Source organism: Mus caroli, chromosome 5, assembly GCF_900094665.2.
Source record: "Mus caroli chromosome 5, CAROLI_EIJ_v1.1, whole genome shotgun sequence".
In the NCBI taxonomy this organism is placed as follows: Eukaryota; Metazoa; Chordata; class Mammalia; order Rodentia; family Muridae; genus Mus; species Mus caroli.
In genome coordinates this window covers 103,772,778-103,800,578 of record NC_034574.1, presented here as the reverse complement: position 1 = coordinate 103,800,578, position 27,801 = coordinate 103,772,778, and the positions used below count along the sequence as shown (strand labels likewise).

Sequence of the window (27,801 nt, the reverse complement as noted above, 5' to 3'; positions counted from 1 at the left end):
CCTGCCTCTGCCTCTAGAGTGCTGGGATCAAAGGTGTAGATTACCATGGCCAGTGGGACTTAGACCTTCTAAGGGACTTTTAGAATTTGTATTTAGACGGATGAGCCTAAAACCAGAGTGACATCCTGACAGGGCAGACTGGCAATGTGAGGATCCAGATGAAAAGCCACAACAAACTACTAACATTGTTTTAGAATATTCTTTTTAATGATTATGTGTGTCTGTGTACATGAACACGTGTGTAGTAGGTGACCAGAGAGGCCAGGTGAGGGCATCCGATCCAGAAATGTAGTTACATGGGTGCTGGAACTGAACTGCAGCCTTCAACAGGAGTGGTGTTAATCTCTCAACACCACCCCCTAACATTTTTCTTAAAACAAAAGAAAGAAAGAAAGAAAGAAAGAAAGAAAGAAAGAAAGAAAGAAAGAAAGAAAGAAGTCTAAAGTGCAGGTCATCAAAAAATCAGCCCAGATTTCCACGTTTTTTAATCGTGTATCTGTGATGGAAAAGCAATTGTTCCATCATATAGGCTATTTTGTTTTGTTTTGTTTCTTGGTTTTTTTTTTTTTTTTTTTTTCAAGACAGGGTTTCTCCGTGTAGCCCTGGCTGTCCTAGAACTCACTCTGTAGACCAGGCTGACCTTGAACTCAGAAATCCGCCTGCCTCTGCCTCCCAAGTGCTGGGATTAAAGGAGTGGGCCACCACTGCCTGGCTATATTTTTTAAAAAATATATATATATATAAAAAAGACGTCAAGATGGAGAAGACAATCGGAGTGTGGAAGGAAGCACATTTCTTTCACATTCAAAGCTCACAACACAGCCCCACATACAGACAGGCGCTTTGTGCTCGGCATACCCTCCACCTCCAGTTCCAGGGGCCGCTTCTGACCGGAAGTCTGGAAATAAAGCAAAAGAAGTGTTCAAGAGAAAAGCACAGCTTCTATCAAAGCTCCTCATAGTTCAGTAAACTAGGGGCATTTCATGGAAATGACTAGTTGTCATGACAACCGAATCCTCCTCACACACCTCTGGAATCAAGATGCTTATCCATGCTCCCTGGCGATTTCTAACCACTAATAAATGTATAGCCACTTAAAAAAAAAAAAAAAAAACTTACAAGTGACACAAAAGCAAGTTCAAATTGGATCTTTCCTAGCAAAATTCCGGGTGAGGTATGATGTAAGGCATCCAGAGCTCCCGGCTCCCACAGGGTTACCAGGGAGCTCACACACTCTACTGTGCCACACCAGCTATTATCGTTAAATGCACTTTCTATTTAAAATGCCTCCATTTGAGATGAGTTCCTCAGGATATGATCCCACCGTAGGCTGAAGTATATCCAAATGTGGACAGCAGGCAGCACCAACAGCTTTTCTTGGTTGCTGTCTCCTGACACGGTCTACTTATAGCTACTTAGACTTTTCCTATTCATAAATTCAAGAAAGAACAGTAAGGAAAAAGGATCGAGATCACTGACCAAAACAGATCAGGTATAAACAGACTAGTTTATACTTACAAAGAACTTGAAAATAATAAAACTGCAATCAAGAAATTGCCTCTCCCAGCACTTGGGAGGCAGAGGCAGACTGATTTCTGGGTTCGAGGCCAGCCTGGTCTACAGTGTGAGTTCCAGGACAGCCAGGGCTACACAGAGAAACCCTGTCTCAAAAAACAAAACAAAACAAAACAAAACAAAACAAAACAAAAATTTGCCTCAATAAAACCATGGTAAAACAAACTTTTTACTCACTAACAACAGAAAGTTTAAAACAGAAACCATCATAGACTACTTACCCAAGTTTTACATTTTCTGAAAACTTAAATTCGTGCCTCTAACAGGATCTTCCGTCTTACGTTAGATTGGCAAGCCCTATCTAATGCTCCAATTCACTCAACATATCCTGCGTGATTAAATCTTCCAGGGCTGCAGGAGCATATCAAAACAAAACGTAGAAACACTGGCTCGGGCTGGAAGGCTTACCTAAGCAGCATTAGACCACAGGTTCAATCCCAAGTTCGGCCAGCTGGCCTGTGGGTCCCAATCCTTCTGCTTCTGTTGAGATTCAGTGCCCTGACTCAGCTTTCTAAGAGCTGACAGTATATGTATGTGTCACCAAGCCTGCCATTAAACCTTTTCTTAAAGGCTGAGCACCTGCCTCTCCACGGAAAGTTCAGTCATCAGACTTGCTCATCGGCAACTTAATCCTAGACCACAGTGAAGTCATCAGAATACCTGGGCGGGAGCCACGGGGAGGGTCACCGAGTTCTTTTCCTGCACCAGGAGATCCTGAAATTTCTTCTTCATGTACTCATCCTGTGAAGAAATCAAAAGGTATATAGAGATAGGCTGCATATGAGGAAAAGCAAGCTCCCAGAGTGACAGGGAAATGCCCGAAGCTACCTTCCTGACAGCAAACCTCATACCTTTGCAGAAGTTTCCTAATGAAGGGACGTGGCTGTTCGCCTCTGCCTTCTTGGAACAGTCAGTGCTCAATTAGCACTCGCTACATCAAACTCAAGGGTCCTGGGCTCTTAACTAACCAGAGAACCAGACCCCAGCTATGGTGCAGAACCAGCAGCATGCTGTGGGGAACACTAGTCAGGAGGCCAGAACACAAGGTTGACACTGTGCCACCCCTAGTCCTCACAGAACCAGACCCCTCCCTCCCTCCCTCCCTGACACAAACAGAGCCAATTTTGCAGGTCGTCCGAACAGCTAATCCAGCAAGTGAGAAGCAAGTTGACAGACGAGCCAGAGCCTACAAAACCTCAGACACATATCTCATGGAAGAGATGGCAATAAACAGGACCAAACACTGTAGGTATTCTGTGCTATAGGAAGGAGAGGTGGAGCAGGGGAGCCATAAACAAGGAAAAATCTTCTCCAACACACGTAACTAGCTCCCGCTTCCCTCATGGTAAAGTCCCACAGGGTTCAAACACCAGCACGCAGAAGCTCTGGGAGGCAGCCTGGCACTGTTCTGAGTTCTCAGAAACATCTAGGTGGAGGCTAGAGAGAGATGCTCAGCGGCAAGAGTGGGAAGCGCTCTTACAGAAGACCTGCATCTGGTTTATAGCACCCACATCAAGCACCTTACAAGCGTTTGTAATCCCTCAGGAGCAGGGGATCTAAGTCCTCTTCTGGACTGTTCAGGCATTGAATTCACACATACACATGGTCTCACTTGGTAGCCCAGGCTAGCCTGGGATGAACCACTATGTAAACCAGGCAGTCCTTGAATCACAGAGACCTGCCTGCCTCTGCCTCTTCCTGAGTGCTGGGGTTAACGAAAACACAACTATGGCCAGAAAAAGAAATCTTAAAAAAAAAAATTATAAAGACTGCACACACCTTAATCATAGTACCCAGGAGGCAGAGGGAGGTGAGCTTTTGTGTGTCTGAAACCATTCCCATTTACACTTTGTCAACTTAGCACCCCATGCACTTTCTCTCTCTATTTTTCTACCTCTCTCATGGCATCAAAGATAAAAGGCTTCCAACACGAGAGATTTTGTGGGAGCCAGCACCTACTTTCTTGTCTTACTGGTTACTCTTGAGTGGCTCACAGAACGCCTGTCTGGATGGCACCAAGCGCATATACAACACTCATGTGTATTGCTCTGCTCTGTATATCATGGGCCTAGCAGCGTTTCAAACCTGAACGCATTAACTGTACTCTGAAGAGATGAATGTGTGAATAAAACAAAGTGGGTGCGCACTGATATATGTACGGATTCACACGAGAACATACACACAATTAAAAATAAAACAAATCCTCTCAGGTCTCCCCAGCATGCTGTAGCATGCATGTAGAGGTCAGAGACCAACCTTGGGTACTGGTCCTCGACTTCCATCTCGTTTAAGAGTCTTGTTGCTCACCACCGCGTACAGTCAAGCTAACTGGCTTGTGAGCTGCAGGGGAGTCTGCACCCCCAATCTCTCAGCTCCTCATATTTGTGAGACAAATACTTTATCCATTGAGCTGACTCCCCAGAGCCACTTCCTCTGTTTTCTCACATCAATCCTGGACTGACCTCCCTCATAAAAGTAAACAAAATAACCCCTTTCTCTTTCTATGTTGATTTCTCTAGGTGTGTACCAGCTAACAAAAAGCTAATAAGCACAAGCGTCCTTCTTCTGGACACTATCTGGTAGGGCCATTCATGGCCTGTGGCATCTATCTCTGCACCGTATTCACGAGCATCTATCTCTGCATCGTATTCACGAGCATCTATCTCTGCATCGTATTCACGAGCATCTATGTGCATCGCATTCAGAAGCAACAGGTCAACAGGAACATGAGAAAAGCATCTCAACATGAGAGCAAGCAACAAGGTTTCTGTGAACCTAGGAGACATCACATCCAAAACTATTAAGTTACAACATCCCTCAAAAGCAAGCAGGAAGGATTCTTCTATTTTATCAAAAGTGAAGGAGAGCTGAGCTTCAGCTTTAATTAATTTGTGAATAACAAACTTTTTTTTTTTTTTTTTTTTTGAGACAAGAAGTTCAAGCAAGTCGGGCAGTGGTGGTGCACACTTGGGAGGCAGAGGCAGGGGGATTCCTGAGTTCGAGGCCAGCCTGGTCTACAAAGTGAGTTCCAGGACAGGCAGGNCTACACAGAAAAACCCTGTCTTGGAAAAAAAAAAAAAAAAAAGAAGTTGAAGCAAAATGGGCTGCACTGACTCATGCATCTCAGGCAAACACAAACCCTGTTGCTAGGCCTAACTGGCCAGCCCGTGCTTTTTTTCCCAAAGCTAACACAGAAAGCCAATGCAGTGTGTCTGCCTCCCTTTGGATTCCAGAAGCTGCCCTATTAAGGCATGTGAAAAGAGCCAAAGGGAGGGCTTCTCTTTTCATCAGAGTTAAACCCCCACACGCAAAGACACCTTTGTTTCCAGGCTCCTTGTCTCTAAGGCCCTTGCTGCTTTCAGATCTGTGTGGTCGAGTAAACATTAAGTCGTCTGACAGATTTCTTCTGGGAGGGGAATCGTGTTTCCAGGGCAACAACCCAAACACATAGATCTGTCCCTTTCCCCCCACCACTCCTCACCCTCCTCCTTTTAAAAAAATATTTTATTGCATTTTTCATTTATCTTATGTGCGTGTGTAGAATCAGAGGATAACTTTCAGGAGTTTGTGGGGTCTGGGGATCAAACTTGGGTCATCAGATCTTGTGCTGGACCTGGTGAGGAGACATCCCCCGCAGGTCCAGCTGCCCTCCTTCTTTTAAGGATTTCTTGTTCTCTACCTAAACTCTCAGACCAAACCTTAGGTGTGGATGGTTGCGAGACAGAAAGGGGACAATCTTCCAGAGTCCCAGAAGGACAGCAGGGATCTTTCAAGGTGTTCCCAGAACTAAGAACCACAGACGAGGGCTGGGGGGCTGGGGGCGGAGCTCCAGACACCTAGTGATGTCACCCAGCCCCACAGGAAAGAGAGGCCATAGGATGTTCACAGGAAAGTGCAGCCAAGATGAAGAGTACAATCAGACATCTACAAGAGAAGCTGCAGGATGCTCTCGATGATTAATTCCAAGCCAGTGATTAATCTCCCAGAGCTACAGACGCTCTTACACTGGCAGCAGGCTTTGAGTGAGCCTGGCAAAAAACTCTGAAACCAACAGGGACATGTGAACAGAGATGTCACGCACACTCAAAGGGTGCAGGTGACATGCTTGTTCACCGGGAACAAGAATGGGATCCTTTAAAACATGGCTCAGGAAGTGGCTGGGTTCCCTCAGGGACACTGCCTTCCTGGACCTGCCCCAGTTTTTTGATTAAAAGTAAAAAAAAAAAAAAAAAAATGTCTGGACCACAGCACAGTCTGGTCCACCAGGCAGAGGAGGGGTAGAAAAGGGAGACAGCTGGGAGTTGAGGAAGATAAAGCTCTCAGAGGAATTTCAGCCACACTGCAATCTCAGGGCAAATGGAACCAGAACCCAGCATGAAGTGTGCCAAGAGTTGCATGGAAAGAGCTGACACCCAAAACACACACATATTCATTTACCCTCTCTTCTCCCATCCCCCCATCTCTCCCTCCCCTCTCTCCCTCTGCCACAAGCGTGTATGTACTGATTAAAAACAATTGCACATACACTTTACCTACACCCTGATTGAAAACACTTACATAATGAACCCAAAGACACAGAGACCCTCAGCCTCACCTCACTTAAGCAGTGTGGGACTTCCCCTGAATTTTAGGCAAAAAGGAACTGCCTCATACCCACCTGAAGCCACGGATGATTTAAGGCCTCCTCTGTGGTAAGCCGAGCCTTTGGGTCTACAACCAACAGTTTCTTGACAAGGTCCAGAGCTACAGCAGCAAGAGAATTGGGGAAATCATAATAAAAAGAATAAATACATGCCACCTGCATTATTAAATTATGCCAGAACTACAGACCACCAGCCAGAGAAGAGAGCAGCATGGGACAAGCTGATTGGATGGAGAAAGCCCTCCAAGCCCCTCCCTCTCTGAACACAGGAGATCGGGATCTTAAGAATGAGGATGTACCCATCCCTCTCTGCTCAGACATCATAACCTTTCCTGTTCCTTGTCGTGCTAGAGTTCAGGCAAATCTAGACTGAACTCCTACCCAGTTCAGAGATTCTCACAATGGGCCAGAAACGCCTGAGTCCCATTGCTTGATGGTGAGAGACCAGAGAGGGGCTCTTTATAAGTAAGTTAAAGTCCTACCTCACAAGCAAGCAACAGCCAAAGGCTGGCTTGTATGCCCCATGACGCAGCGACATTCTTCCTTAAACCCCTGATATTTAATGCAATCACCTAGGTTATATTATTAGACACTTTTCTCCTGGGAGGTGCAAGGTTACACTTTTAACTTATCAATCAGAGAGAACCTTTGACATTTAGCTCTTACATTCTATTTACTCAAGGAATGTTTGTCATTAGAAGCTTTTGCACACTTGAACGGGGAGCAGGCCCTCGACTCTGTTATACAAAACCTCACACAAAACCTTTAATGTCTGGGCTATTAACCACTTACTTACAAATAAAGAAAATAGAGACTCAAAAACATTGAGCAACTCACTCAAGGGCACAAAACTGACACGTAGCAGACCTAGAACCTAACACTCAGGCTCGGAAACCCAGGCTCTTATCAATCATGTCCTCTTCCTGCCAAATGGTGCAAAGCAGCGGAGTGATCAGATGGGAGGAAAACAGCAGTCTGAGGAGAAACTCCCACCAACAGGACACCCACATGTCAGTCAACCACACCTCTGTGACCCTTCCGTATCCATACCCTCCTCTGAGACATCTGTCCAGACTTCAGGAATAAAGTTGTACTTTCCACTGGTGATCTGATCCTTCAGGGACACTTGGGTCTTATGCTCAGAGAAAGGTGGATACCCACTTAGGCTTAATGTTGGTAGAGAAAGAAAGGGAAAAGGTCAAGCGGCATTCTCAGTGGATACACAGGCGTCTTCTCAGCATTGAGAAAAATCAGTTTTTCTTTTTTTCATTTTTTATTTTTATTGAGACAGGGTTTCTCTGTATAGCCCTGGCTGTCCTGGAACTCACTTTGTAGACCAGGCTAGCCTCGAACTCAAGAAATCCGCCTGCCTCTGCCTCCCAAGTGCTGGAATTAAAGGCGTGCGCCACCACTGCCCGGCAAAAAAAAAAAATCTGCTTTTCTTAAGTCAACCTTCAAAAAGAAATGACCTGAGTCAAATAGAAGCCCTCTACCCAGACGCAGGGACACTTTCCTCCGACCTCATCCAACCAGACTGTGAAGCCATGAAAATGTCTCCTACCAGATGAAAAGAATAACTCCTAAGCTCCAGCAGTCCACAGCACGGCTGTACCCAGCAGTCCCGTTGGAGACAAGAACCTCAGGAGCCAGGTAAGTGGGCGTACCGCATAAGGTTCTCATCAGGGAGGTCTCCCCCAAGATCTTGGACTGCCCAAAGTCAGTGATCTAAAAATCATAAACAAAACAAATGAAATCCAAACATCATAGCCCATCATTCCAAGAGACACAAAAACTGGATTATCTGTCATACAGACACCCGACATTAACCCTAAATGCACAATTTCACGTCTTTGTAACGTATTAAATTTTGCTTAAAAGAAAATCCCTGGAACTTGAGAAACAATTTACCTATGATCATTATAATCTGACAAAAACCTTATGACCCCTGCCACAAACACATTAGGACACTAATATTGATGCACCCAAGACTCTAAGTCTCATGACACTCTGGAACATCTGGAGAGCTTGGGGAGAAAGAAAGCACCTGTTGTCACCCTAAGGTTTTACGCTTTGGGGTCATCTTGTTTTTTGTCTTGGGACTGTAACAAGAGATTCTAAGGTGAAGCTAGGCACAGGAGGAAAGGCGGACTCCATGACTCAATGGTCCATTCAGACCCTCCTCCCTCCCTCTGAACACAGAAGTGGCTTGTATGCTCTGGAGTTCAGTAACTGCCCATTAGATAGGTGGAACACTGGGCCGTCTCAACAATAACTGGTAAGATTGGGAAGTGAGATTCTCAACCTTTTAATATTCCTATTTGTTTTTAATATAAGAAATTAAAAGTGGCCACAGAGAGGGTAAGCATTGTCACCTTGATGAGACAATCCTCTTCCTGAGATGATAAAAGAACATTCTCCGGCTTTAAGTCCCGATGTATGATCCCATTTTCGTGAAGGTACTGTACAAAAACAGGCAACTGTTGGTTTATATGTACACAGGTAAGGAGACACAGTTACCAACAGCTAACTCTTAGCCCGGGTAATATTAGGCTATATGGTGCACCAGCATCCCTAAAAGTCAGAGCTGGACTAGGCCTAAGCACTTAGAAAATTATGTTACAAAAAATCTTTAAAATGCATAAAAATGAAAAGATCATCTTAGAATGGTAAAGCTTGTGTTTCACAATGACAGAAAACAAAAACCCCCTCACAGACAGGCATGGTGTCTGTTTCAATAAACATTTAAATGAATGATAACAATCTTAGGAATTCCATCAAAATTATACATTTTGTTATTCAATCTCTAAGAGTATTTTAAAGGTACTTGCCACCAAACCTGAAAACCTCCAGTCACAAAGAGCCCACAATGGAAGAGAAACAGACTTCTCCAGGTTGTCCTATAACAAGCACACAAGCGCTCTCTCTCTCTCTCTCTCTCACTCTCTCTCTCTTTCTCACACACACACACACCCTCACAACTCTCACATATACACACACTCTCATACACTGTCACACACTCACACACACATATACTCTCACATACACACACTCACTTTCACACACACATACTCACTCTTTCACTCATATACTTTCACATATACTCTCCCACACACACTCACATACACTCTCGCATACACACTCACACTCTTTCATACACACACTCACTCTCACACACAAAGCAGAGAGACTCTGAAAGCTGAAGCTATAGGACTTGCCTAGCATGAACTATATTCAACTCCCAATGCTATAAACATCGAAAATAACCAGAAACTAAACTACTAATCTATCCATAGGTACAAAGACTAGCTTTAGTACTTTAAAATTCTCTTGTTGGAAATAGAATGAAAAATGAAAAGAGACAAAATATCAATTCTTTAGGAATAAAAAATGTCCTGTATCTATAGATTTGTGTGCAATTCATTGTTGTTGGTCAGTATACAAGGAAATAATAAATTGATAAGTAATCAAAATCCTGTGCACCTGACAGCCATCATTAAAAGTGAACTGTGAGGGCTGGAGAGATGGACCAGAGGTTAAGAGCACTGGCTGCCCTTCCAGAGGTTCTGAGTTCAATTCCCAGCAACTACGTGGTGGCTCACAACCATCTATAATAAGATCTGAAGACAGCTACAGTGTGCTCATATAAATAAATAAGTAAAATCTTTCTTTTTTTTTTTTAAGTGAACTATGAAGCCAAGGGAGGTGGTGCATGCCTGTCTGCCTGTCCTCTAAGCACTTGGGAGGTGAAATCAGGAAAACCAAAGCTCAAAGCCAAGTTGACTACAGAGTGAAGTTAGGGTCAGCCTATGCTATATGAGACTCTATCTCAAAAGAAGCTTACAAGGCCAGGCAGTGGTGGGATACACCTTTAATCCCAGCACTTTCGAGGCAGAGGCAGGCTGATTTGTGAGTTCGAGGCCAGCCTGGTCTACAGAGTAAGTTCCAGGACAGCCAGAGCTATACAGAGAAACCCTGTCTCGAAAAAAAAAAAAGAAGCTTACAAAGAGCTATGGATAATCACCAGGGATACAGACAATGTCGTATGAGCGTATGAATGTTTGAGTGAGTGAGAGAGAGAGACACAGACAGACAGACAGACAGACAGAGTGTATATGTAAAGTGTGTGGTGTGTCTGAGCATGTGAGCGTGGTGTGAGTGTGTATATGTGTGTGTGATAGTGTGTTGTGAATGTTGTGTGTGTGTGGTTGTTAGGAGTGTGTATGAATGTAATGTTTGTGGTGTTTCGTGGTATGTGTATCTGTGTGTGAGAGTGTGTTCTGAGTCTGTGGATGTGTGTGAGTGCTGTGAGTGTATGTGAATGTGAGCATGTGTGCAAGAGTGTATGTGGTGGCGGCAGGGTGTGTGAGTGCTCTGTGTGTGTGTGTGTACACACATCTATATATAGGGCTATGGGTCTCATCCCCAGGACTGTGAAAAGAAAAGAAAGGTGGGGAGGGGTTGTGACAGGAATCTAGGATCAAGGGGAAGTAGTGAGTCCTCACCGTTCTTGTGGAACACATTACTGGACATTAACACCCTCAATCATCCCAACTGATCAGCCTTGCTTTCTCTCTCACCCTTACATTCTGCAAACTAAGTCACTGCCACAAGGATCAGGTAGGTGCAAAATCAATGCCCCTCCAGAAAGACCCCAGACAAGAAGGGATTTTGTCTTTTTTTGGCCTAGAACAGAACCTAGCAAACACCCAGAACCTCGGTCCCTTGGCCCTTGCTGGCCACCAGAGGGCTTCTCTTACCTGTACAGCTACAAGCATCTGGTAGAAGTAGAGCTTACAGGTGGCTTCTTTCAGGCGCTTGTTCCCCACCACCCGGTCAAATAGTTCTCCTCCTTCCATCCTGAAACACAAACAGAGCGGACCTTCACCCCTGGATGCACAGCACCAATGAAATAAACTCATCTTGTCCAGAAAAATAAGGATGGGGTGGTGATTGGGGGTGAGCAGATGAGCACTTGTCTCACGTCAGAAGCCCCGGCCTGCACCTCCAACACTAAAACATGGCTCCTGTTTTCCTCAGTCTTGATATCACTTTTAAAATTAATGAGTTTTGCTGGGTAGAGTGGAGCACACCTTTAACACCAGCACTCAGGCAGAGCTGAAAACCCCCAGGCCAGCCAGAGATACCAGAGGTCTTCTCAAAATAAATAAATAAATATGCCAGGCGATGATGAGGCAGGTCTTTCATCTCCGCACTTGGGAGGCAGAGGCAGGCTGATCTCTGCGTTAAGGTGGTCCAGCCTAGTCTACACAGTGAGTACCAGCTCAGTCAGGCTACAAAGAGAATCCTTGTCTCCAAAAAACTAAAATAAATAAATTCATAATAAATAAATACATAAGTCATCTTTTTTGTTTTTTTTTTTTAAAGATTTATTTATTTATGTATATGAGTACAGTTACAGCCGTCTTCAGACACACCAGAAGAGGGTGTCAGATCCCATTACAGATGGTTGTGAGCCACCATGTGGTTGCTGGAAACTGAACTCAGGATCCCAGAAAGAGCTGTTAGTGCTCTCAACTGCTGAGCCATCTCTCCAGCCCATAAGTCATTTTCTTGAGGGCTGGAGAAATAGGTAGTCCAAAGAAAAACTCACAAGGAGAGGCTATCAGCATGCCAGAGCACCGACTGGCCTCAGGCTCACTCTACTCACTCTCAAAGGACCTTGGCTCCTCACACCTCTTTTCACCCCACCCCTACCCTAAACTTCTCCAGCTCATGAGCTCCCTCCTCCCCCCACCTCTCATTCCCATCTAACTCTGCCATTTCAGCTATGAGCTCTCTCAGCCCCCTCTCCTCTCGCCCTCTTCCTCCCCTCTCCCTCACTGCTCTCTTCTCTCATGGCCAGGTTCAGTCTCTTGGCCATGTTTCATCTGCTACTTCCTGTCCCTGCTCTGGAATCTTCTAGCTGCTACTTCTACTCTGCCTGTGCTCTCCCTGAAATGCACAATAAAAACCCTCTCCTCAACCACACCTCGGAGGGCTGCGTCCTGATTTCTATCATTCCTCTCACAGGAGACCCGACTTCAGTTCCCAGCACCCAGGTCCAACTCATGAGTACCTGTAACTCCACCTCAGGAGACCAAAGCCCACGCCAGATCTCTACAGGCACGTGCACACTCACACAGACACATAGCTAAAAATAATCAAACATAAATCTTGTACAAAGTAATGATCCCTCATAAGCCTCATCCATAATCAAATGCCCCAGTAGGAAAAGAGTGAAAGATGAACATATGTTAAGCCATCGAGACTTCTTTGGGAACTTTTAAAAATCTGACTCTAGCAGGGCAGTGGTGGCGCACACCTTTGATCCCAGCACCTGGAAGCAGGTCTCTGAGTTCTAGGCCAGCCTGGTCTACAGAGAGAGTTCTAGGACTGCGAGGGCTAAACAGAAAAACTCTGTCTTAAAAACGCAAAAGATAAAAAAAAATAAAAAAATAAAAATCTGATTCCAGGGCTCAGCGGTTAAGAGCACTAACCACTCTTCCAGAGGTCCTGAGTTGAATTCCTAGCAACCACATGGTGGCTCACAACCATCTGGAATTGGATCTGATGCCCTCTTCTGGTGTGTCAAGGACAGCATGCTCATATACATAAAGTAAATAAATAATTTTTTTTTCCCAAGACAGGGTTTCTCTGTGTAGCCCTGGCTGTCCTGAAACTCACTTTGTAGACCAGGCTGGCCTCGAACTCAGAAATCTCCCTGCCTCTACCTCCCAAGTGTTGGGATCAAAGGCGTGCGCCACCACCGCCACCTGGCAAGTAAATCTTTAAAAAAAAAAAAAAAAAAACTGATTCCAGAATCTGGAGAGAGGCCCAGAGATTTGCATTCCCACATGGTTCCTATATGCTGATGGGGTGGAAATATGACTCCCAAGCAGGACCAGACAACTGGGGTCTGAACCCCAGTTCAGTTCTTCATAAGCTGTAGGTCTTTGGGTAAGCTACTTAATCCCTCTGAGCTAAACAACAACAACAATAACAAAGTTAAATTTAAAATATTTGTCTTTGTTTTCTTGAGACAGTCCTGGGACTCAGTCTGTAGACGAGGCTGACCACAAACTCACAGACATTCGCCTGCCTCTGCCTCCAGAGTGCTGGGATTAAAGTGAGCCACCACCTCCTGGCTAATCTGCATTCAATTCTTTCCTGGCTTCTAAGTCTTACACGGAAACATGAGTTTAAACGTTATTACTTACAGTTCCAGAACAATGTAGTAATCTTCCGCATCAAAAACATCTTTAATCTTGATGATGCATGGCTATGGGAGAGAAGAAAGGAGAAGTGAGAAAACTCCAGACAGGAAACCAGTTGTCTGGGGATGCTGTTGAGTCGAGCACAGGAGACGGCAGAATGGAAGGTGACTCCTCATGGAGAACTCACACAAGAAACACACCATGGTACAGAGTCGGTAAGGAATAATTCGTGTCTGCATAGGAGCCCGCCCAGGCATGACAGCAGGTTTTCCCAAACTTCCTCCTCATTCGTCAAAACAGGAATCTGACAAGAGGAAAAGCAGCAGGAGCTGGGTGCTCGGGTGGCAGGTGGTGGGTGGTAGGTGGGATATTTTCTCAGCAGACCTGCAATCTGAAGTTCAATCCCAGCATAGGAGCAAAGCCCTTTTTCTCAACAGGACACAAGATGGGAGACCCAAGAAGCTGTTTTGTAATTCCAGCACTTGGGAAGGCAAGGAAGGAATGGCAAGAATTCAAGGCCAGCCTCAGCTATAAAAGCAAGTTGAAGGCTAGCCTGGGCCACAAGAAACCCTATCTCAATAACAAAGAAGGCGAGGAAGGAAGCCCAATTATACTCCCGGATACCCGATTCCTGCGGCTCCAGCACTAGGGCTGTGGAGAATGGAACCTGTATGATAAGATCCTCTCATAGTATAAGACCTTTGAAGCATGGCTGATATGTTTATTATCTGTGCAGGGGACCCAGCGCTGTGGGTAGGTTAGAACAGGATTAGATTCTCTAGACTTAGCATTACGATCTTCTACTTAGAAAGCATCCTTGTGTTTAAAGCTGACAGCCAAGCTCAGTGGCAGGTAAGAAACAGACCTCAGAGTATCTAGCAGGAATACAGAAGCCAGCATGGAGGACTGATCGCAGGAGACTCAAAGAGAGAATCTAGAATTCTTTCAGGTTTGAGATTGTTAGAGGTGAGACTCATCGCCGTGTTCTTCATGGGTCCCTGTAACTGTCGCTCTACATGTACATCCATCTTCCTGCATCAGCGAGCACCCACAGCTTCCCAGCATGAACTTGGAAACACTGCCGAGTGCTGTTGAGAGACTTCCACCTTAATAAGGCTCGAAATGACCAATAAAACATTTAGGGGGATGGTATGTAATTGCAATGTATGCGGTGTTCTTTGTCTAATTATGTCTGTCTGTCTACCTGCCTGCCTGCCTGTTATCTGTGCATGCCATGGAGTATGTGTGGAGGGCAAAGAACTTGTGGGAACTGGTTCTCTCCTTCTTCCATGTGAGTCTTGGCAATCAAACTCAGATGGCCAGGCTTCTCAGCAAGCTCCTTCACCCTCCGAGTCATTCTGCCAAGAGTGAATGTGTTTTTTGTAAAAAGAAAAAAAAAAAACAAAAAACAAAAAACAAAAAACCACCACCAAAAAAAAAAAAAAAAAACTGGCCATAGCGGGCTACAGCAGGAAGATTGCTTGAGCCAGGAATCCGGGCCTAGCCTGGCCAATTCAGCCAGTTCCTGTGGAAAAGAAGAAAAACAAACTCCACTCAAGAGGCAGAGACAGAAGGATCACGTGAGTCTAGTATTCCCAGACTTGCCAGGGTAACAAGACAGGGGCTGTCTTCCAACAGCAAAAAAGAAAGAAAAGAAGGGGGATTGAGGAGGGGGTGAAAAGGCAGAAGGAAAACGGAAGCAAAGAGAGCAGGGAAGGAAAGGAGGGGGAAGAAAAGAAGCTCCTATATGTGAGGTCCAGGACAGGCAAGCAGGAAGGATGGCCGCTGGGGGGGTCCACCGAGCTGTAAACAGGCTGTGGAGACATTGTATCAAACACAGAAATCTAGAATAAATAAACCTTGTAGCTCTTGGAGGAAAGTGAGGAGGTGGAAGAAAGAAAAGGGAATCTTCTAACTGGAGGTTAAAAGAGAGAAGAGGGAATTCTTACTCACTCTGGCGAGATGTCGCTCCAGCACCTACTAAGCGTGCGCTATGGGTTCTCATAAACTAATGAAGAAACTGAGAGAGCCAGGGAAGAGAAGCCAGCGTCAGACCCTGTGCTACAGCCCTGTGACTTCCACAGATATCAAGTCTTCCTTACAAAATAGGTGAGGACCACTTATCTCCAACAAGGCTCCCCACACCTACAAATCAGATGCAACAATGGGCTTCTTATCTGTCAGATACCATTTACTCCAAAGAAAAGGTATTTAAAAGGACCCAGATTTCAGATATAAGTAACTTCACAACTTTCATTTCTTTTGCAAATATAACTAACCTTTATACAGTTTTTCTCAAGATCCAATAAAAATACTGAGTAATAAATCATGAAGTTGCGAAGCCTTTTACACAGGACTGAATTCTTAAAACTTTGAAGTAAAACTCATCAGAGGTGAATAAGAGCCAGGTCCATGTGTGTTCTCACAAACATACAAAGGAGCCCAAATTAGCCTCCTATATATAGCAATACTTTGTATACTTCCTATATTTTGAGACAAGTTACGACAAGAGGCAATGATACTTACATGATTTAGTTTCTTCAAAATTTCTATTTCAGTTTCCACACTGGGAGATGTGTCCTTAAATAAACAGGATAGCATTAGAGTATACCAGTAGTAATAGTTATAATGGCCAATAAAAATATAGTTAAACTTCATTTAGGATGGCTGAGTTACAAACCAGGCTCTGCTCATACAGCAGACGCTAGACTACATATTTATGTAAAATAGACTTCAGCTAAGAAACCCAGATTTTAAATCTTTTATTTTATTTTATTATAAGATTTATTTATTTATTTATTTATTTATTTATTTATTTATTTATTCTGTCCCTATCCTCAGACACAGCAGAAGAGGGCATTGGATTCCCATGACAGATGGCTGTGAGCCACCATGTGGTTGCTGGGAATTAAACTCAGGACCTCTGGAAGAGCAGTCACTGTTCTTACCTGCTGAGCCATCTCTCCAACCCTAAAATCTTTTATAAATTCTTTTTTACTTTATTTTATGTACATTGATTGGTGATTCACCTGCATGTGTGCCTGTGTGAGGGTGTCCAGTACCATGAAATTAGGGCTACACACTGCTGTAAGCCACCATGGCAGCCTAAGAATTGAACATGGGTCATCTCGAGGACCAGCAAGTGTTCTTAACCACTGAAGCATCTCTCCATCCCTCAACCCCAGATTAAAAATGTTTAAATCCAGACATTTTCTTTCCACTCTCACACTCGTTACTACATTGCAGGGGCAGAGTGAGGAGGTTCTGTTAATAGAGAGGCCATACAGGGTCCAATGATTGGAAGAGAACAATTAAGAAAAAAATATTGGTTCTGTGGCTGGAGAAATGGCTCAGCGGTTTAGAACACTGACTGCTCTTCTGAAGGTCCTGAGTTCAAATCTCAGCAACCACATGGTGGCTCACAACCATCTGTAATGAGATCTGACACCTTCCTCTGGTGTGTCTGAAGATAGCTACAGTGTAGTTACATATAATAATAAATAAATCTTAAAAAAAAAAAGAACACAGTAAAAAAATAAAAACACATTAAAAAAAATTGGTTCTAAGTTTTCAACAACCTAGGAGATACCCTTTTCTCCCCTAAACGGGAAGCAAATCCAGAATTGTGAGGTCAAAGATCTGTAACAAATGGAACACAGACCGGAAATTCCTCCTGCCATGTAAGAATAGAATTATCTTGGGAAAAACAATTTGAAGAATGTTAAAGCCAGAAACAGCTGGCTGGAGAGGAAGACGTGCCTGGGCGCTGCTCTTACTTTACTTTGTCGGGTTATATGTGGGGAAAAAATACGGTTGGCCACTTCACTCATTCAGTCAGTGTGGATTACATAAAAAGTGACTAAATAGTTGCTGCATAAAAACACTTTACATTCTAGAAACCTGCAACTGAGAATTAAAAATGTCATCTCCATGGAAGAGTACTGGTCTGGTATTCCTGAGTCCCAGAGTTTTATAAAAATGTGTTTCTATAACTAACTAACTCCTAGCCACCGCCACAACACCCAAAAGAGCAAAGAATTTGAAGTTACCTCAACAACCAAGCAAAAAATTATCTGCATAAATTATGAGGAAGTTTGGGGCATTCCTTCCTAGTGATGTCTTTGAGAATCAGTTTAAATCTGTCTGATATTATCCAGAACATTTGTAGTGGTCACCTCAGAACCGGATCATATCAGGCAAAGTCCCTCAAATGCAACTGACTGTCTGGAGAGCACCCAAGACCTTATAGAGCAAATGGGGTCGGCGGGGCGTGGAGAAAGAGACTACCACTCTCCTTATTTACTATTTTCAAATTCAGATTTGCAGCCAGGGGAACCGTGCCATCAAACTGAGAGTAAATAAATGGGGCCATCTCCGTCAGGAGTGGTAGGGCAGGCCTGCAATCCTAGCATCCCAGAGGACAGCTACAGTGTACTCACATATAATAAATGTCATAATCTAAAAAAAAAAAAAAAAAAATGCTTTGAAGTAAAAAGTACCCACCATAATTTGTAGAATGAGTCAAAATGCTACACTGTAGATACTGAGCACTTTACACGTTGTAACAAACGCTTTCAAAAGAAATATTGAGCATAGCACTTAGGTCAGGATTAAACCCAGCTTTCCTGAGATTATTTTTTCCTTCTCACTAGACCCCTTAACTCTCAGAAAGTTTCTGCTACAATGTCCCAAGCATTACTTCACTCAGTGCTTAGATAAAGCCGATGGGGGACTAGGAGCAGTTTCTGTGAGGTGGGCACATTGTTAACAGAAAGGTGAGCTGTCCATACGAGCTAATTCACCTGTCTCTAAACACCACAGGGTCTCCACCAAGATGAGAGAGGCTGAAGGCAGCTGTTAGGCTGCACTGGCCATTAGACCCCCTTTCTCCCCTATCCCTTCATAGTGACTTTAAAATAAGAAAAAAAGCCTGTTGCTATGCACAGGGTTACATACAACCAATTATTTCTAGAACTAAATTACAAATAAGTTTCTAGATTGAATAAAAGACACTTAAAAAGTGTTCAGTGCTGTTTGACAGTCAAAAATTGCTCCATCTAAGCCACCCAAGCTTCCGGAGGCTGAGATGTGCTCCAGGGTTCCTTAAGGAAGTGTGAGAGCCGGGCAGCTCCCGACACAGGTACTTACGGCTTCTCTCGATGAGCCAAGAGCAAACCTCCGCTTGCTGATGATCTTTATGGCCACTTTCTGACATGTCTTCCTCTCAAAAGCCATCTTTACCTCCCCACAAGCACCACTAAGGGGAAACACACAGACAGTGACTTTTCCGGATGACTTTCATCATGAATAACACACCATGTCATGTCCAACTCGGCCTTGACAGGAAGAAATTAAAGAAGGAGCTGAGGAGGCTGTTCAGGTACTCGTCATGCAAATGCAGAATCTGACTTCAAACACCCAGCACCCATGTAAACCAGGCAAAAAAAAAAAAAAAAAAAAACCTCTTCCAGAAGCTTGTAGGACAGCCTGCCACACATGCACAGCAGAAAACAGAGACCCAGTCTCAAGGTAGAAAGGCCAGACCAACACCCAAGGCTGTCCTCTGACCTCCACACAAATTCTGTGGCACATGAAGTTATGCACTTTCACACACATACACACACACACACACACACAGAGACACGAAATTAAATATTGTCCATGTAACATTTTTTTTCATTGTCTCTATGCTCAAAGGGCACACTGAAACCTCACCAGAGTACACTGCCAAGAGCACACGGAGATGAAGAGCATCCAGCAGCACTGAGCTTGGAGTGACTTCAGTCTAATCAGAGCCCTTGATTGTGAAATTCCCAGAAAAACACTAAGAAAACAAGAAAATTTACTTTCTCTGGGGGGGGCAGAGAAATATTAATAGAAGAGTCTTCCTGATCGAAAACTGAATACCCATGCCCGGAGTAACACATAACTGTCATTCAAGAGCTGAGAAGGCAGAGACAGAAGGACAGCATCAAACCAAAGCCAAGGCCATCCAGGCCTGAATTAAAAGAAGAAAACACAGCCAGGAGGTGGTGGCACAAGCCTTTAATCCCAGCTCTCGGGAGGTAGAGACAGGAGGCTCTCTGAGTTCAAGGCCAGCCTGGTCAACAGAGTGAGTTCCAGGACAGCCAGGGCTACACAGAGAAACAAAAACAAACAAACAAAAGATAAAAACCAAAACAATTACCAACAAACAATTTGCAATACCTAGCTGGAAGCGTGAATTTCACCTTAGACCACATCCGAAAGCGCTACACGATTACTCATTTCTTTCAAAGATTTCTGACTCACTGGGGACCACCAATGGCAGAGGATGTTATGCAGACCATTCTTAGCCACAGTAAACCTGTTCAGCAAAATTAAGGTGCATCCTAGCAATGACCACTGCAGCATACAACCTGTCTGTAGCGAGCTATGATAATGACCGGTTTTGAGTGAGTATAGAAAAGGCTTCACATCTCTCTTATCGTGTTGAGTATATGTAACCTTAAATGAGCCATGATAATGATTTTCAATGTAGGACTGAGCCATAGTCAGTATATATCCAACACTCTGCAACTGCTACCATCTGGTTCCAATTAGGGAAACACCACCATACCTTTGCCCTTAGCGATCACTAAATGGCTTTCTTAAAAATTATCTGATGTTTCATATCCGTGAAATCACACTTCTTTCGCTTAGCTTAATGCTTTCAAAGCTCATCCATGGTTTAGCAACTACCAGTATGTCTTTTTTTTTTTTTTTAAAGATTTTATTTTTATTATATGTAAGTACACTGCTGCTGTCTTCACACACTCCAGAAGAGGGCGCCAGATCTCGTTACGGATGGTTGTGAGCCACCATGTGGTTGCTGGGATTTGAACCTTGGACCTTCGGAAGAGCAGTAGGGTGCTCTTACCCACTGAGCCATCTCACCAGCCCCCCAGTATGTCTTTATTACTTATCTGAGGCTGGATCTTGATGTGTTTGTTTGCACTTCACTTCTCTAGGAGCTGGAACATCCCATTACAACCTCTCCCTAACTATCCCCTCACCCCTCGCTTTTGAGACAAAAGCCTTAGGAAGCTCGGGCTGTCCTTAAACAACTATTATGCCAAGGATAATATTAAACCCCTGATCTTCCTGCTACATTTTTCAAGTTGTTGAATTCCAAGTATGCCTCCACCTTGCCCAGCTCTCTTTTTTCTGTTAGGGATTGAACTAAATATTTTACACTAAATTGCATGCCTACCTCAGAAGGGCAGGGGGCTGACAAGATATAGCCCAGCATGTAGAAATGATTGCCCCATATTCTGGGTAGGTTTTTTGGGTTTTTTTTTTTTTTTTTTTTTGGTCAACTTGGCTCAAAAGCGGAAAAAAAAAAACGAAGATCGAAGATCATCTGCCAGAAGGGAATCTCACTTTTAAAAATTGCCTCCATTATAGCGTCTGGTAGATAAGTCTGTGTGGCACTTTCTTGATTAATTTGGGAGGGCCAGCCCAGTCTGTGCGAGTCATGGGGACTGAGACAGTAAGCAGTGCTCCTCCATGATTGCTCTGCTTGAGCTCCTGAATTGGCTTCCCTCAGGGGTGGCGATCATAACATATAAGCCAAATATACACTTCACTCTCCAAGTTGCTTTTGGTCGGTGTTTATCACAGCAACGGGAAGTAGTCCTCCAGTGGACTGTCTGGATGGATGCAGCCATGTTGTTTTAGGGAAAGATTATAGGACTTTGGAGCTTTGGTCTGGAAAAGCTATTGGGTACTCAGAGATTGGTGAGTTGTTCTGTAAACAATGCTGAGAGGAATGCAAACAACAGGCCTGGCCTGGGCTGGTGAGATGGCTCAGTGGTTAAGAGCGCTGACTGCTCTTCCGAAGGTCCTGAGTTCAAATCCCAGCAACCACATGGTGGCTCACAACCACCCATAATGAGGTCTGCCTCCCTCTTCTGGTGTGCCTGAAGTCAGCTACAGTGTACTTATATAATAAATAAATAAATCTTTAAAAAAAAAATCTGGGGCTGGTGAGATGGCTCAGTGGGTAAGAGCACCCGACTGCTCTTCCGAAGGTCCGGAGTTCAAATCCCAGCAACCATATGGTGGCTCACAACCATCTGTAACAGGATCTGGTGCCCTCTTCTGGCCTGTAGGCATACATGCAGACAGAATGCTTTATACATAATAAATAAATAAATCTTTAAAAAAAAAATCTGGGGCTGGTGAGATGGCTCAGTGGGTAAGAGCACCCGACTGCTCTTCCGAAGGTCCGGAGTTCAAATCCCAGCAACCATATGGTGGCTCACAACCATCTGTAACAAGATCTGACTCCCTCTTCTGGAGTGTCTGAAGACAACTACTGTGTACTTACATATAATAAATAAATAAATCTTTAAAAAAAAAATCTGGGGCTGGTGAGATGGCTCAGTGGGTAAGAGCACCCGACTGCTCTTCCGAAGGTCCGGAGTTCAAATCCCAGCAACCATATGGTGGCTCACAACCATCTGTAACAAGATCTGACTCCCTCTTCTGGAGTGTCTGAAGACAACTACTGTGTACTTACATATAATAAATAAATAAATCTTAAAAAAAAAAATCTGTGAAAGAGAGGTTAGGTAAAGTGATTAATGCCTGTAATCCCAGGACTTGGGAGACTGGGGCAGGCAGAGCTCTGTGAGTTCAAAGCCATCCTGCTCTACAGAGTGAGTTATAGGACAGCAAGGGATAAACAGAGAAGCCGTGTCTCAAAAAGGAAAAACAAATAGGCAGGTAAACAAAAAGAGTCTGTGAAATGAAACCTTTTGTGCACTGAGATAATCAATGCTAGTTGGCTGGGGCTTAAAAATCTGCTCTAATTAATAAGATTCCAACATCATCTGCGTGAGATCTTCTGGGCCAGCACACAAAAGCTGTGGGCCAGAAAGAGTCCAATGCTGCATTTCAAGCGGAACTTTATAAATTATCAAGAGTCTCCCACAAGATACTTGTTTTGAAAGCACGAAGGGGTCATGGACAGCAGCTGAAGCTTGGCACCCTGTGGCAGGGTTGCCACATCCCTGAAGAGAAGAAGCCAGGATGTCATTAAAAAAGATGCAGACTTAGCTGCAGGTGGAGACCCCATAATGCCGATGATGTCCAGACTGTGGGATGATCAGAGGACAGCATCAGGGGGGAAAGGGAGCCAGCCTGTGACTCCAAGACAAGCTGTGTGTGCTATGGAGGGCGGGGGTGGTACTGGTGGGGAGCTGCTCTCAGTTTCTCAGTCCAAAAGATCAGGAGTGGCACCCAGACCTTGGACACTGAACACTTGGACACTGTTGAAATTTGGTTTTGCTATGATCTGATTGTAACCCTGGTTCTTTCTTAAAGTAATAAAACTTTTCTTTAAAAATAGGAACCCACAGTTGAGACACTTGGATTTTTTTTTTTTTTTTGAGAACTTGAACTTTTAAATTGCTGAGATTTTTTTTTTTTCCTATTTCATTTTATGTGTATGGCTGCTTTTCCCTGCCTATGTCTTTGCAACAATGTGTGCAGTATCCCAGAGACTAGAAGAAGGTACCTGATCCCCTGAAAGAGTTATAGGCAGTTATGAGCCACCATGCAGATACTGGTTATCAAACTTGGGTCCTCTAAAAGAGCAACCAGTGTTCTTACTTGCTAAGTCACTCTCCAGTTTCAAATTCTCTTTTTAAAAGACTGTGGGACTTGAAAAAAAAAAAGGACTGTTTCACACCGTGATACTAATTTTTTGGTTTTTGTTGTTATGTTATTTTGGGGTTTTGTTTGTTTGGTTTGGTTTTTCTTTTGAGACTGGATCTCTATACATAGTCCTAGCTGTCCTGAACTCACTATGTAGACCAGGCTGGCCTAGAATCCACAAAGAGCCACTTGCCTCTGCCTCCTGAGTACTGGGATTAAAGGCATGCTGCACCACCCCCAGTCCATGACAACAGTATGAACATGACATCTTGGGAACAAACAAGGAAGGAAAAGTTATGATAATGACATATTTTTATGTCACTAATGAGGAATCAATTGTACTGGTTAGTTTTTTTATTTGTTTGTTTTGGATTTTTGTTTTGTTTTGTTTTTGTCAACTTGACTCAAGCTAGAATCATCTGGAAGACAGAACCACAATAGAAAAAACAACATCTCCATCAGGTTGACTTGTAGCTTGTGAGGCATTCTCTTGATTAGTGATTGATGCAGGTGGTCCTGGGTTATAGACAGAAGCAGGCTGAGCAAGCCATTGTGGAGCAGACTAGAAAAGCAGCACTCCCCCACAGACTCTGCTTCAGTTCCTGTATCTAGGTTCCTGCCCTGCTAGAGTTCCTGCCTTGGCTTCACTAGGGAAAGATTGAGATAAGGATGTGCAAGCCGATAAACCCTTTCCTCTCCAGGCTGCTTTGGACTGTGATGCTTATCACAGCAACAGAAAGCAATTTAGGACATAAACACTCCTGATGAGCTGAAGTCAATTTCTGCAATCTGTGGTAGAAGGAGAAAACTTTTGAAGCCTTTCCTCTGACCTCCAAGTGCACACCACGGTATACACACACAGCACATACAATCTCACACACAGTCTTCATAAACACAGCACATATAATCAGACACACTCTTCATACATAGAGAGAGATGTAATTAAATTCTAATGAACAAGAACTACACTGGATATGGTAGCTAATGCCTGGAGCCCTCAGGAGGTAAGACAGAAGCCCATGAGTTTGAGGTCATCATGGACAACACTGAGTTCATGCCAGTGTAAGCTATGGAGTGAGACCCTGTTTTAAAAAAAAAATGTCAAAAACTTAACTGATAACTAATTAGCAATAAGATTCAATAGTCTAGCACTTTACATGCAGAGAATCCTGGATTTGAACACTGTACTGGCTGGTTTTGTGTCAACTTGACACAAGCTGGAGTTATCTCAGAGAAAGGAGCTTCAGGTGAGGAAATGCCTCTATGAGATCCAACTGTAAGGCATTTTCTCAATTAGTGATCAAGGGGAAAAGGCCCCTTGTGGGTGGGACTATCTCTGGGCTGGTGGTCCTGGGTTCTCTAAGAAACCAAGCTGAGCAAGCCATGGAGATCAAGCCAGTAAGTAACATCCCTCCCTGGCCTCTGCATCAGGTCCGCTTCTGACCTGCTTGAGTTCCAGTCCTGATTTCCTTTGGTGATGAAGAGCAGAGTGGAAGTGTAAGTTGAATAAACCCCTTTCTCCCCAACTGCTTCTTGGTCATGATGTTTGTGCAGGAATAGAAACCCTGACGAAGACAAACAAGCACTAGACAAAGAAAGCAAGGCAAGCACTCAGCACGCAACGGCCTCTACCATCAAGCATGACGACTGAATTCAATCCACATAGGAGAGACCTGACCCTGCACGTTGTCCTCTGGCCTCCACATACTCACTGAGGCGGGAGTGCGCCCACACACATACAGACACACGGTGATTCATAGGGTCATTAAAAGCTGCTTTTCAAAAGTCATCACTAAAGCTCGAAGAAATAAAAAAGTCATCACTAGTTAGGCAGGGCGAGGCAGGCTTGGAATCCCGTCTGGGGAGGTAGAGGCAAGAGTATCAACCAGGAGTTCAGGATCCCCCTCAATTGCACAGTGAGGCTGAGTCCAATGTAAGCTACATGAGAACAAACCAGCCAGGCACTTGGGAGGCAGAAACAGGAGAATCTCTGTTTTAGGCCAGTCAGGGCAACAAAATAAAACCCTATGTTGAAAATTACTTAGTTTATTAAAATAAAATAGAGCTAGGAAGATAGCTCCGCCTATAAAACGTCTGCTACGGGGTGGAGAGATGGCTCAGCAGTTAAGAGCAGGGACTGCTCTTCCAAAGGTCCTGAGTTCAATTCCCAGGAACCACATGGTGCCTCACGTGTAAGGGAATCCAATGTACTCTTCTGGAAGTGTGCCTGAAGACAGCTACAGTGTATGAATATAAATAAAAATAAATCTTTAAAAAGAAAAAGAAGTCTGCCACACAAGAGCCTGAGTTTGGATACTCAGCACCGGCCTTAAAAGCTTCTCTCTAGGGCTGGTGAGATGGCTTAGCGGGTAAGAGCACTGACTGCTCTTCCGAAGGTCCTGAGTTCGAATCCCAGCAACCACATGGTGGCTCACAACCATCTGTAATGAGATCTGACACCTTTTTCTGGTGTGTCTGAAGACAGCAACAGTGTACCTACTTGTAATAAATAAATCTTTAACCAAAAAAAAAAAAAGCTTGTCTCTAATCCCAGTGCTGGTGTGATGAACACTGGGACACTCTGGGGCTTGCTATCCAGCAAGGGAAGCTGAGTCAGAAAGCTCCAGGTTCAGTGAGCCACAAAATACAAAGTGCAGAGCCACTGAAGAAGGCACCGATACTGACCTCAAGACTCTGCACACAAGCATCCTCACACAGGCAAGCATAGAGACCACACACACACACACACATAACACACACACACACAAACAGTTATCAGAGAAACCAAGCCTGGTGGCAGCACAAGCTCATCCCAACACTAAAATTTATAAGGGAAAAACGTTTATTTCAACCGATCATTATCAAATAAATCAGCAGTACATGTATCACAAAAGTCTGACAGCTATATAATAATAATGTTATAAAATCAGTTATAAAAAACTAACCCATGAGAATACACAGAAAAAATGAGTTTTAGTTTATTATATAAAGAAAAAAAACTTTACCTTCCAAGAGTTTTTGACATGATGTATTCGTCTCTTAATTCCTTAGGATAAACTGACTGATCATCTACAGTCAGATCAAAAAATACAAAAACTAAGAGGGAAAGGACAGAAATGGGCTTGTTAAATCACGGTTAAGACTGGTTCTCAAGTTTAACTACACACAGAATATAAGGTACAGAATTACATTTATCGGGTAATACCAAGTGGATTATTTTTAATCCAGGGGCCAACAAGATAGTTCGGTAGGCAAAACTCACTTGCTATGTACGCCTAATGACTCGACTTTGGTCCTCAGAACCCACAGTGGAGGGAGAAAATGAACTCACAACAGTTGTTCTCTGACCCCTATATGCATCCTGTAACATGTAAGCCTACACAGGCTCACATAAATCAATCTCTCTCATTCTCTCTCTCTCTCTCTCTCTCTCTCTCTCTCTCTCTCACACACACACACACACACAATAAATAAATGTAAATAAATAAGGTGGAGATGAGAGTAAGACACCGTATTACATCCCCTGCTGGCCTTCACACCTACACAAATGCACAAATACATAAACCACACACACACAAAATAAGTACTCAGCACTCAGAAGACAGAGGCAGGCAGGGTTCAAAGCCACCCTGGTCTACATAGGGAATGCTGGGACAGCCATATAGTAAGACCTTGTCTAAAAAACAAACAAACAAACAAAAACCCCACAACTCAGGCAATGGTGCAGTGTAACTCTTGGATGCTACTGAACACTTACTTAATTTGACTGAAAAACATTATTAAAGCATAACTGACAGAGACACAAAAATTTCCCTTTACAGAGGAAGTTAAGAAAAGCTCATTAACCGTAAGATAATAACATTACCTTTATTCCTACATAGCGAAAGTGCGATTTCAGAGTTGTTACTCAGAGGACAGCGTTTGCCTTTCCCGATAAGCTCGGTATTTACGAAGGTTCCATTTCCACTGTGATCCTCTATGTATACGATGTAACAATTTTTAGGGCCCATTTCCTAAAACAGAGAATATTTTATGTCCAAATTTTGACACCAAGAATTAATAGCAAAAGACGCCCCAGAGCAACGACTAGATCACCGGGTCTCCGAGGAGAGAAGCAACCGTCACCTACCCTGAAAATACGAAAATGCTTCTTGCTGTAAGTCCGGTACTTGTCCGTCCTTCTCAACAGTGGTCCATCGAAGCAATATTCACAGCTTTTATCCCTCCCAAACCAGTAGTTGTCGTTAACACAGTCTGTTGATACAAAAACACACAGAAAAGAATGTATCAAAGTGTTAACTAGAGGAAGGGACCGAGTCTGGAGTGGTGCACATGTGAGTCCAGCAGGATAAGCTTAAGAGACTTGCCTACAAGAAAGACACTGTCAAAGCAGCAGTGTGTAAGAAGACAATCAAGGGCTGGAGAGATGGCTCAGTGGTTAAGTGCACTGACTGCTCTTCCAGAAGTCCTGAGTTCAATTCCCAGCAACCACATGGTGACTCACAGCCATCTGTAACAGGATCTGATGCCCTCTTCTGGTGTGTCTGAAGACAGCTACAGTGTACTCATATACATAAAATAAATCTTTAAATAAATAAATAAATGTGACTTTTAAAAGAAAAATCAAAAGTATAGATTAAAAATCAAAGTTTTGTATTAGAGACTGAGGGACAAGCCAGGCGTGGTGGC

At 43.8% G+C, this 27,801-nt stretch overlaps 1 protein-coding gene across 4 annotated transcripts in view; it reads right to left on the bottom strand.

The window, feature by feature from the left end:
* Positions 1-577: 577 nt before the first annotated feature.
* Chek2 (checkpoint kinase 2) overlaps positions 578-27,801 on the bottom strand; it is a 34,607-nt gene continuing 7,383 nt past the window's right edge. The window contains exons 3-15 of one of the 4 annotated variants that reach the window (XM_021162826.2): positions 27,242-27,366; positions 26,978-27,125; positions 26,118-26,208; positions 18,580-18,688; positions 15,958-16,011; positions 13,435-13,496; positions 10,975-11,074; positions 8,590-8,676; positions 7,779-7,942; positions 7,268-7,383; positions 6,233-6,318; positions 2,236-2,316; positions 578-898 (exon numbers count right to left, since the gene is read on the bottom strand). In XM_021162826.2, coding sequence (XP_021018485.1) covers positions 812-898; positions 2,236-2,316; positions 6,233-6,318; positions 7,268-7,383; positions 7,779-7,942; positions 8,590-8,676; positions 10,975-11,074; positions 13,435-13,496; positions 15,958-16,011; positions 18,580-18,688; positions 26,118-26,208; positions 26,978-27,125; positions 27,242-27,366 — 1,310 coding nt within the window. In that variant the 3' untranslated portion in view covers positions 578-811. Of the gene's footprint in view, positions 899-2,235; positions 2,317-6,232; positions 6,319-7,267; positions 7,384-7,778; positions 7,943-8,589; positions 8,677-10,974; positions 11,075-13,434; positions 13,497-15,957; positions 16,012-18,579; positions 18,689-26,117; positions 26,209-26,977; positions 27,126-27,241; positions 27,367-27,801 lie in introns of those variants that run through there. The other 3 variants (XM_021162827.2, XM_029478119.1, XM_029478118.1) reach the window with 3 other exon arrangements.